The 11,400-nt window shown below is 44.8% G+C and overlaps 1 protein-coding gene across 1 annotated transcript; it reads left to right on the top strand.

Moving 5' to 3' along the window:
• The first annotated feature begins 7,535 nt into the window (after positions 1-7,535).
• LOC149393220 (uncharacterized) lies at positions 7,536-10,583 on the top strand. The gene is made up of 5 exons (XM_089617948.1): positions 7,536-7,589; positions 7,710-8,522; positions 8,640-9,623; positions 9,706-10,233; positions 10,314-10,583. Exons 1-5 carry the CDS (start codon positions 7,536-7,538, stop codon positions 10,581-10,583), a joined length of 2,649 nt encoding a protein of 882 aa, XP_089474074.1.
• Positions 10,584-11,400: the final 817 nt, after the last annotated feature.

Below are 11,400 nucleotides of genomic sequence, written 5' to 3'. Positions count from 1 at the left end.
CAGACCAAGCCATTCTCTATGGGGAGCGCCAGTCTTGTTCGTCAAGAAGGCCGATGGTTCGTTACGGTTATGTATTGATTACCGTTGCCTAAATCAGGTTACAATAAAAAAACAAGTATCCGTTGCCGCGCATTGATGATCTATTCGACCAACTTGCTGGAGCAACTGTGTTTTCGAAGATTGATCTGCGATCAGGGTACCATCAGCTGAAGATCCGAGACGAGGACATTCCAAAGACGGCTTTTAGGACTTGTTATGGTCATTACGAGTTCCTAGTTATGTCATTTGGACTAACCAATGCACCTGCAACATTTATGAACCAGATGAATCGAGTATTCGAGGATTTCTTGGACAAGTTCATCATCGTGTTTATTGACGACATCCTGATTTACTCGAAAACCAAGGAAGAACACGCGCAACATCTAGAGATGGCTCTGACGAGACTACGAGAAAAGCAACTGTATGCCAAGTTTTCAAAGTGTGAATTTTGGTTGGAGCACGTTGTTTTCCTTGGTCATGTAGTCAGTAGCACAGGAATCATGGTAGATCCGGCGAAAGTGGAAACAGTGAAGCAATGGAATCAGCCGAAGACGGTTACCGAGATAAGAAGCTTCTTGGGTCTTGCAGGCTACTACAGGAAGTTCCTAGAAGGATTTTCTAAATTAGCCATGCCTTTAACCCAACTGATCCGTAAAGGACAGAAGTTTGTCTGGTCTGAGAAGTGTGAGGAAAGCTTCCAGTAGCTGAAGAATCGTCTAACAACGGCTCTAGTGCTCACTATTCCTCAGGGAGCCGACGGATTCGCGATCTACTGTGATGCCTCTAAGCAAGGATTAGGTGCGGTTCTAATGCAGCATGGTAAGGTTATTGCTTATGCCTCGCGACAGCTGAAGGATTATGAAACTCGATACCCTACTTATGATCTAGATCTCGCAGCAGTTGTTTTTGCGCTTAAAATATGGCGACACTACTTGAATGAAGTTCATTGCGACATTTATACGGACCATAAGACGCTGAAGTATCTCTTCACCCAGAACGAGCTGAACATACGCCAAGGACGCTGGTTAAAACTTCTGAACGACTACGACTTCGAGCTACACTATCACCCTGGTAAGGCTAATAAGGTCGCTGATGCGCTCAATCGTAAATCGGTAGCTTCCCTAGCAAGTCTAGTTGAAACGTCCCTCAAGCTGAAGAATGATGTTCAACATCTGGAGCTTCAGCTAATCACGGGAAGGATAGCTGCAATCAGTGTGCGACCAATGTTGATGGAACAGATCAAAGACGGTCAGTACGCAGACGAGTATCTTCTCAGCAAGATGTTTGATGCTCAGAATGACGCGGAAGGTAAGTTTAAGCTGGACGAGAAAGATGTTCTAAGGTGTAATGGGAGAGTCTGTGTACCGTAAGGCGAAGAAATCAAGAGACAATTGATGGAAGAAGCACACGGAACGCCGTATTCTGTGCATCCCGGTGTGACTAAGATGTACCAGGACCTGAAAAAGGTCTATTGGTGGCCATGAATGAAGAAAGATGTAGCTGCATTTGTTCAAAGGTGCTTAACTTGTCAACAAATCAAGGCAGAACACCAGAAACCAGCAGGAATGCTTCAACCCCTTGAGGTTCCGCAATGGAAATGGGAGCAGATAACGATGGATTTCGTGTCAGGTTTGCCAAAAACCACTGCTGGTCATGACTCTGTCTGGGTTATGTTGATAGATTAACCAAATCAACTCACTTTCTACCTATCAAAACCATTCACACTGTGGATAAGCTTGCTTAACTATATATCAAGGAGATCGTACGTCTCCATGGAATCCCTTATTCAATCGTATCCGACCGAGATACTCGGTTCACTTCCAAATTTTGGAAGAGTCTGCAGGAGAATTTAGGAACACGATTGAAGTTCAGTATTGCCTTTCATCCCCAAACAGATGGTCAGAGTGAACGCACGATACAAGTGTTGGAGGATATGCTTCGGGCATGTGTCTTAGACTTCCCAGGCTCGTGGAGTCGTTATCTCCCTTTAGTTGAATTCTCATACAACAACAGTTATCAAGCGACAATCGGAATGACACCTTATGAAGCCCTCTATGGACGGAAGTGTCGCTCTCCAATTCATTGGGATGAAGTTGGCGAGAGCAAGCTGTTCGGACTTGAATTGGTGGAGCAAACTACAGAGGCAATTAAGACGATTCGAGTCCGAATGAAAACATCTCAAAGTCGCCAAAAGAGCTACGCAGACAAGCGGAGAAGACCGCTAGAATTCGAAGCAGGAGAGAAAGTCTTTCTGAAAGTTTCCCCGATGCGTGGTGTCATGAGATTCGGGAAGAAAGGGAAGCTCAGCCCAAGGTATTTGGACCTTTCGAGATTCTGGAACGAGTAGGCAAGGCAGCGTATCGCCTAGCTCTACCACCGTCTATGTCCAACCTCCATGATGTGTTTCACGTATCAATGTTGCGGAAATACATATCTGATCATTGACATGTACTACAAGATCAAGAGGTTGAAATTTCTCCTGACATCATATATGAAGAATCAGCCGTCGCAATCCTAGATCACAAGGAGAAAGTCTTAAGGAATAAGACTATACCTCTGGTCAAGGTACTTTGGAAGAGTCATTCTACGGAAGAAGCTACTTGGGAGCTTGAGAGGGAAATGCAAAAGAAATACCATGCCTTGTTCTAAGTTTCAAGGACGAAACTCTTTTAAGGGGGTAGGGATTGTAATGTATAAACTTTTGTAAACGCTCGACTTGTGAATTTGAATAATGGGCGAGTTTTAATTCAAATTATTGTTGCATATGAGACGTCCTTAAATTATAAATATCTTGGAATATGATAATATTTAAGGTCGATGAAATTTCGGAATGAGAATATTCGAGTAATATTATTATTCGGAACATACTCGGAGATTTAAAAATCTCAAGAGTAAAAATAAATTCCGGAATCCCTTAAATATATTCAAGATAACGGGAAATAATAATAATTTTCTCGGTTATTTTTCAAGATTATTTTTATTTAAGGACAGAATTGTGAGGTTTTATTTTGAAAGGACTTATGTGCAACATTTTGAAGGACGAGATTGAAAGAAAAAGAGGAAAAGGGGGTCGTTTTAAGAGAATCGTGGCAATATTTGAGTGGGCCACCTATGCACGCGTGGCGTAACGTGAGAGTGCCACTTAACCTCTTAATCCATTCACCCTCTCTCTTTCTCGGCCACCTCACCTTCTCTCACTCTCTTTCTTTCTCTCATTCTCGGTCTCTCTCTCTCTTCTTTCCCTCTTCTTCCTCACATCACTCGGCCGAAAGAACCAGACAAGAAAAAAAAACCCGAGCTCGATCTTCATCCGTCACCAAGCTTCACCATCACCACCATCCTCTCTCACTCTTCTCCTTCCTTTCCTCTTCGCGCGTCACCCAGCACCGAGCCACGTCGCCGCGCGTCCACACCGAGGAAGCACTCCGCCGCGAGCTCGCCGTGACCACCGCCCAAGGAAGAGACGCCGGGAAAGAGAGATAACACACCGAGGAGTCCAGGGTTCATACTTGGTTTTTGGGGGTTTTTGGTTCCGGGTTGAATTTGGTGAAATTTATTGGTTTTAATTGATGTTTGGACTCAGTTGTTGATGTTTTTGCCCGAATTTAAGGATTGGTTATGAATTTCCCTTGGTTTGGTTTGGTTTTGGCCGAAAATTGGGTTCTAGGGTTCATGGATCTTTTTGTTGGGTTTTTGTGATTTCTGGAGGTTGTTTGGTGATATTGAGACGTTTATGAACCTGTTTAAAGCTTGGGTTTTGGTCAATATGGCTGTTGGAATTTTTACTTGGTTTTTGGACGAATTTTCTTTGGAAATTGCTCTTGGCCGTGTAATTGTTTTTTCTGAATTTCCGATGGTTGTTGTTATTAGCTGAGGCTGTGATGATAAACTGAGAACCTGAATATGTTGGGTTGAGTGGTTGTTTTGGCTGAGTATGTTGTTTGGCCGTGTGTTTAGTTGGCTTGAAAGTTTGTTGTGGTTGTGATGATATATTGTCTTTGAGTGCTAGTTGGATGTGTGACTTGTTTTGGCCGTGAACATGAGTTTTGGCTAATTCGTTCTATCTCTTTCGTGGAATGATATTTCTAAGCCTCAGTTTGATATGTTGTGATCGTTGTTGTGTTAGGACGTCTTCGGTTAGTTGGTTTCGAGTTGAGTTCGCTTGAATTGGTTTTGGGTTCGGGTTTTGAATCACGATATCGGGATTTGGACTTTGAAACTGATAAGAGTTTGGAATTTAAGATGTTAACTCGTCGTTGGGTTCCAGGTTTGAATTACAGATCTTGACGGACGGACGGGAACCAGACGAGTCAAGAGCGACAAGATCAGTTTCTAAAGATATCAAGTGAAAGAGTTATCGAAATAAAGCTCGATTAACTCGTGAGTTTTAAATTGCTTATAGCGTTTAAATACTCTTAGATATGTACTTTCAGTATTTAAATAAATAATTTATAATTATTTATTTAATGATGTTTTTTAATTTAATTTAATTATTCGTTTGGAATTCTCGGTTATTTTAATTTTGGATTATTTGATTTATTTAAGACTCATGATTACTCGTTGAACTTTATTTCGTATCATTCTCGATACGAGAATACGCGAGTCTTGAATAAACTTCCGAAGTACCGGGGAATAATAAATTAAATTCTCGAATTCCGAACCGACTCTAATTCCGACAACGAACCCTATCCTCTTTAAGTAAACTCGAATCCAATAACTAATGGATGTTCAACTCTGGATGATAGTTCTCTCGACGTTTCGACAAGTGCCAAGTGTCTCGAAGGACATGTGAAGCAAGACATCTTCGGGAGTCGTCAAGCTTTCTGTCGAACAATTACGGGTAAGTGATGAGACATACGTCAACTACTTACCAAGGGTATAACCCTGTTTGTTTGTGTATTTGCTTGCTAGTAAACAAGAGTAGGTAAAAGCCTAAAATGAACAAACTCGAAAGTTAAGGCTTCGGCCACTCTTGCTTGAAAACTTAGTTCGGGTACGCCCGTTAGGTTCAAACGCTAACTTGAACCAGCCACGTTTTCTTTGTGTATAGTTAGACTTCTCTTCTAACTCTAGGAAGTAGGTTAGAATCGAGAGGATGGAAGAGCGATAGACTCTCAAATTCAATCGAGAGTAGAGAGTTCGGAAGTCACACTTCGAGCTTTCAACTTAAAACACTTAACGAGCTTCAAAGGGAAACAATAATTTCTTTCGGGGTTTATCCCGTCACGCTCTTCCGTATATAAGTTTCACGTGTACGCTGCTAGCTGCAGAGTACCCAAACTTTAAAACTCGTGTCGGTGGTACTCACAAGTCCATGACTTGTGCTTGGCGGGCCATGCCAGCTTGTGCGCCGAGTACTCGAAGCAATGGGTGAAGGTCGCGCATTGCGAGCTCATTGCTAGCTGGAAGATTCACCGGAAGCTGCCTTGAGCACACCGGGGCTTAGTGGGTGAAGGTCGCGGTTCGCGAGCTCACTATGCCAGAGACCAGTGGTGCTGACGTCATGATGAAGATAGTACCACTAGTGGATCCCAGACAGGTGTTAAAACTTAGATCAGTTGACGACTGCTGCTCAAAGTCTGAAGCTGGTCTCTAGTCGGACCGGAGGTTATAGCAGTGAGGAGTGTATAACCTTGCGGGACGGCTAGTATTCTAGGATGCGCGCTCATTAGTCACTTATAGGTGATAGCTGCATCCTGCATTCTTGTTTGCTTGTTCGCACATCACATGCTTTGCATTAGTTGCTTTTCTTTCCTAGGCTAGACTCCCGCTTGCTGAGTCATTCGACTCATAATTTTATGTCCCTTGGTAATGTAGAGAAGGGCAAGGGGGCAATGTAAGCAACTGAGAAGGAAACCGGGACGGGACGCGTATCTCTTGACCTACGGGCTATGGGTTATGGCTCGGGAAGTAGACCTCTATATGTAATATTTTGAATAATATCGACTCTTCTTTAAATAATATCCCGTGTATATATGTAAAGTGGGGAGCTTCTATGTACATATATATGTATGTATAAGGGTCGATATACGACTTCTAGTTCTAAACGAAAAATTTCTCGAGATTTTTGATAACCACTTTTGTTGTAAACGTTTCCGCACTTTTAATAATATTGTATTTCGTTTATTATATGTTTAATAAGTTATATATTTACTTTAAATGTTTTGTTTACATTTCATTATTCACATATGATATGCTCCCGCTACGTGATGTTGGTTCCATCGAGTTGCGGCTTGCTGGCGAGGTGACGACGCTCGCGGGTCGTGACAGATTTTGTGGTATCAGAGCCCAGGTTTATCCGTATCTGTAGACGTGAGATACATGTTCTGGTTATGGGAAAGTGTTGAAACTTGTGCTTACCGTTGGCCTGTCGTTTTGGCAGCTGGTATGGCTCAAGCGGCGATACTGTCCTACCAGGAGGCACTTGCAGCCGTTCCTTCTACCGCTCCGACATTCAGCGGGATGAGAGGTACACTCACGTGGGTACGCTAGATTGGTACCACCATTGAGGGGATGGATGCACTTGCTAACCCTGAGATTTTCCGTACTAGTATTGCCACGACGCTTTTGCAGGGACCAGCCCTGACCCACTGGACCCGGCATGTGGCGCTGCGTAGCTTGTATAGATCATGGGGCATGTTTCAGGCCATTATGGGGGCCACTTTTTTAGCCCAGGGGCGGGCGGACGAGTGGAACGAGTTTGCTCATGGATTTTTCCAGCTCGAGTTTGAGTCGATCGCTCAGTACGAGGATCGATTTGAGGAGGAGATCGTGGCATCTTGTCCATTTGCTCTGGACGACCGCCGACAGCAGTTCATTTTCCACCAAGGGTTACGACCCGAGTTCAGGTATCCGATGCCGTTGTGTGGCTGCCCGTCCATGGGAGTTCTCCGAGCGCGGTTAGCGTTTATGATCCAGTCCCAGGCAGGATGTTGGATTCCTCTAGGCTACGTGCCCGCCCCGCAGTCAGTGTATGCGCTAGTACCACCAGCCCAGCCACCTCAGGCGCCGGCACCACCAGCATCGCCGCCGCAAGCGCCACCGCCGCCACCTGCACAGCCACCTGTAGCCCCCATGTTATTGTGATCTCTGACGACGAGGAGAGCGAGGTGGATGATGATGAGGATGAGGATCCCGTTGAGGATTATCCTCTTATGTGAGGGTGTGTTTAGGCTCGTTGTAGATAGTGGTGGTTAGTCTTTTTGGGAGGTTAGTGTCCGGAGGTTATTAGTTGTTGTACATGTTTTTTGATCTAGTAGACTAAGCCTGGTGAGAGCTAGTCTACATGTAGTTCTTTGGTCTAGCATATGTACATGCGAACTTGATGTGAAAAGTTGGTTGTATCTTTTGATATGTATATATGGATGTATATATGGTTGTATATATAAAATCTCGTTTCGGTTTCAGTTTGATCATGTGTTGATGGTGTGTCTCTCGCATTTCGATACGGATATATGAGTAACCTTGTTTGTTCTCGTGTGTAGAACTGAGAAAATATGTCCGGACAAGAACCGTCTCCTGCCGGAAATGCTACGGCGGCAGACCTCGCAGTAATGCGACACGCCTTGGAGAGACAGGCTGCCAGCGCAGCACAACGAGATCAGATAGTTGCATAGCAACTTGAAGCCCAAAATCGCACGATCGCTGAACTTCTAACGAGATTGAATAAGCCACCTCCACCAAACCCGGAAGCCCCAGGTCATGATGAACGACGTGAACATCCATCGCAGGCACGCGTGGATCCTCAGGAAGAACTGAACTTCCGGATTCCTGATGTTGTTCCCCCGGTAGGCGAACCGGTGTATGAAAGATTTCGGAAGAAGAAGCCTCCGCAGTTTGGCGGTAACGTTGACCCCGCGATAGCCGAGAACTGGATCAAGAGGATTCAACAGATTTGCAGCTACATGCAGCTGTCAGATCAGGAGAGGGTAGCGTGTGCCGTGCGCCAGCTGGAAGACGAGGCTAGAGGTTGGTGGGAGGTCGTAGCATCATATGAGGACATCCACACGATGATATGGATTCACTTCCTCAACATGTTTCACGGGAAGTATTTAAGTGAGGCAAACCTATCGAACAAGGTACTCGAGTTTATGAACTTGCGACAGGGCACCATGTCTGTTTCCGAATATACGGCAAAGTTCGATACGTTGGCCAGGTTTTCTCCTTCCTTGGTTCCCACTGATGAAGCTCGCAAGATGAAATACATGCACGGTCTGAACGTGGAAATTGTGAGCCAAGTGGATAGTGGTGACACCGGACCCCGTACTTACGCCAACGCCGTGCAGAGAGCGTTACGCATTGCTGGTTGGCGTGAAAGTGAACGAATTCCTGAGTCAAAGCCGGTTGCAGCACCGTCTTCTGAACCTGCTAAAACGGGGCAAGGTAATTCACAAGGAAGAACCAGATCTCAATCGCGATGGGAGAACCGGCAGCAGCAGAGATCTGGGAATAGGTTTCAACAAGGATCAAATAACCGATCTCAGGTGAGTTCTAACAATCGCTCGCAGTCCGTGAACCAGAAGAAGAATAAGGTAGATAACAGACGCCCAGGGCCGTCCAACAAGAAGCTTTGAAACTCCGGGAACCGGCCGTCGTCCCAGTGCTGGAGATGTGGCGGAGTACATGATGGCGACTGCTTTGCTCGCACGTTGACATGTTTCCGGTGTGGAAAAGAAGGTCATTTGTCGAAAGTCTGCCAGGGTTCAGAAAGAAAAGCTCCTGCGCCAAATGAACAACCAAAGGCTAATGCTCGAGTCTACTCTATCTACGAGGATGAGGTTCGTGCAGGATCCTCTACTGCCGTTACAGGTCAGATTTATGTAGCCTCTTTCTCCGCATATGCATTGATAGACTCAGGAGCCACGAATTCATTCACTGCATTTAGAAGATCTGATCAGTTGAGTAGAAACAAAGAGACCTTCTCGTATCCGTTTGTTACGGTTACACCCTCAGGGGAAAGATATCAGTCGCTATACTGGTATAAAGATGTGCCGATTCAAGTTCAGGATCGGGTCCTTGAAGTAGACCTGATTGAACTAGAGATAGTTGACTATGATGTAATACTTGGAATGGATTGGTTAAGTAAGCAATATGCAGTCATTGATTATAGAAAGAAGTCGGTTTTGTTCCAAGAACCGGGACTTGAACCTTTCCAGTTCCAAGGTTCCTCTCGGAAGTTGGAATTTCCAGTCATATCGGCACTTAAAGCATTGAAGATGATGCAGCAGGGATGTGCCGGATATCTCACGAGTGTTGTGGATATTGCGAAGGTGACCAAGCTACAACCGCAAGATATTCCTGTTGTGAGGAACTTTCTGGATGTTTTCCCAGAAGATCTTCCAGGTCTACCTCTTGACCGTGAAGTCGAGTTTAATGTAGAACTCCTTCCAGGAAGAGCACCAATATCAAAGACCCCGTATCGGATGGATCCGGCAAAATTGAAGGAACTTAAGACGCAACTCCAAGAGTTAATGGATAAGGGATTCATCAGACCAAGCCATTCTCTATGGGGAGCGCCAGTCTTGTTCGTCAAGAAGGCCGATGGTTCGTTACGGTTATGTATTGATTACCGTTGCCTAAATCAGGTTACAATAAAAAAACAAGTATCCGTTGCCGCGCATTGATGATCTATTCGACCAACTTGCTGGAGCAACTGTGTTTTCGAAGATTGATCTGCGATCAGGGTACCATCAGCTGAAGATCCGAGACGAGGACATTCCAAAGACGGCTTTTAGGACTTGTTATGGTCATTACGAGTTCCTAGTTATGTCATTTGGACTAACCAATGCACCTGCAACATTTATGAACTTGATGAATCGAGTATTCGAGGATTTCTTGGACAAGTTCATCATTGTGTTTATTGACGACATCCTGATTTACTCGAAAACCAAGGAAGAACACGCGCAACATCTAGAGATGGCTCTGACGAGACTACGAGAAAAGCAACTGTATGCCAAGTTTTCAAAGTGTGAATTTTGGTTGGAGCACGTTGTTTTCCTTGGTCATGTAGTCAGTAGCACAGGAATCATGGTAGATCCGGCCAAAGTGGAAGCAGTGAAGCAATGGAATCAGCCGAAGACGGTTACCGAGATAAGAAGCTTCTTGGGTCTTGCAGGCTACTACAGGAAGTTCCTAGAAGGATTTTCTAAATTAGCCATGCCTTTAACCCAACTGACCCGTAAAGGACAGAAGTTTGTCTGGTCTGAGAAGTGTGAGGAAAGCTTCCGAAGCTGAAGAATCGTCTAACAACGGCTCTAGTGCTCACTATTCCTCAGGGAGCCGACGGATTCGCGATCTACTTTGATGCCTCTAAGCAAGGATTAGGTGCGGTTCTAATGCAGCATGGTAAGGTTATTGCTTATGCCTCGCGACAGCTGAAGGATTATGAAACTCGATACCCTACGCATGATTTAGAGCTCGCATCAGTTGTTTTTGCGCTTAAAATATGGCGACACTACTTGAATGGAGTTCATTGCGACATTTATACGGACCATAAGACGCTGAAGTATCTCTTCACCCAGAACGAGCTGAACATACGCCAATGACGCTGGTTAAAACTTCTGAACGACTACGACTTCGAGCTACACTATCACCCTGGTAAGGCTAATAAGGTCGCTGATGCGCTCAATCGTAAATCGGTAGCTTCCCTAGCAAGTCTAGTTGAAACGTCCCTCAAGCTGAAGAATGATGTTCAACATCTGGAGCTTCAGCTAATCACGGGAAGGATAGCTGCGCTCAGTGTGCGACCAATGTTGATGGAACAGATCAAAGACGGTTAGTACGCAGACGAGTATCTTCTCAGCAAGATGTTTGATGCTCAAAATGACGCGGAAGGTAAGTTTAAGCTGGACGAGAAAGATGTTCTAAGGTGTAACGGGAGAGTCTGTGTACCGTCCGGCGAAGAAATCAAGAGACAATTGATGGAAGAAGCACACGGAACGCCGTATTCTGTGCATCCCGGTGTGACTAAGATGTACCAGGACCTGAAAAAGGTCTATTCGTGGCCATGAATGAAGAAAGATGTAGCTGCATTTGTTCAAAGGTGCTTAACTTGTCAACAAATCAAGGCAGAACACCAGAAACCAGCAGGAATGCTTCAACCCCTTGAGGTTCCGCAATGGAAATGGGAGCAGATAACGATGGATTTCGTGTCAGGTTTGCCAAAAACCACTGCTGGTCATGACTCTGTCTGGGTTATTGTTGATAGATTAACCAAATCAACTCACTTTCTACCTATCAAAACCATTCACACTGTGGATAAGCTTGCTTAACTATATATCAAGGAGATCGTACGTCTCCATGGAATCCCTAATTCAATCGTATCCGACCGAGATACTCGGTTCACTTCCAAATTTTGGAAGA

Source organism: Urtica dioica, chromosome 6 (assembly GCF_054948205.1).
Source record: "Urtica dioica subsp. dioica isolate 48M chromosome 6, U.dioica_male_clone48M_v1_H2, whole genome shotgun sequence".
Taxonomy (NCBI): domain Eukaryota; kingdom Viridiplantae; phylum Streptophyta; class Magnoliopsida; order Rosales; family Urticaceae; genus Urtica; species Urtica dioica.
Note: the sequence above shows the minus strand (reverse complement) of the source record. Positions and strands in the feature narration are given on the sequence as shown.

What these genes read in the sequence shown, in the direction of transcription:
- LOC149393220 (XM_089617948.1), top strand. Translation starts at nt 7,536, where the DNA reads ATGTCCGGACAAGAACCGTCTCCTGCCGGAAATGCTACGGCGGCAGAC. An exon ending in GATCAAATAACCGATCTCAG is followed by an intron (nt 8,523 to 8,639) that starts GTGAGTTCTAAC and finishes CCGTCGTCCCAG; the next exon opens with TGCTGGAGATGTGGCGGAGT. An exon ending in ATTACCGTTGCCTAAATCAG is followed by an intron (nt 9,624 to 9,705) that starts GTTACAATAAAA and finishes GTGTTTTCGAAG; the next exon opens with ATTGATCTGCGATCAGGGTA.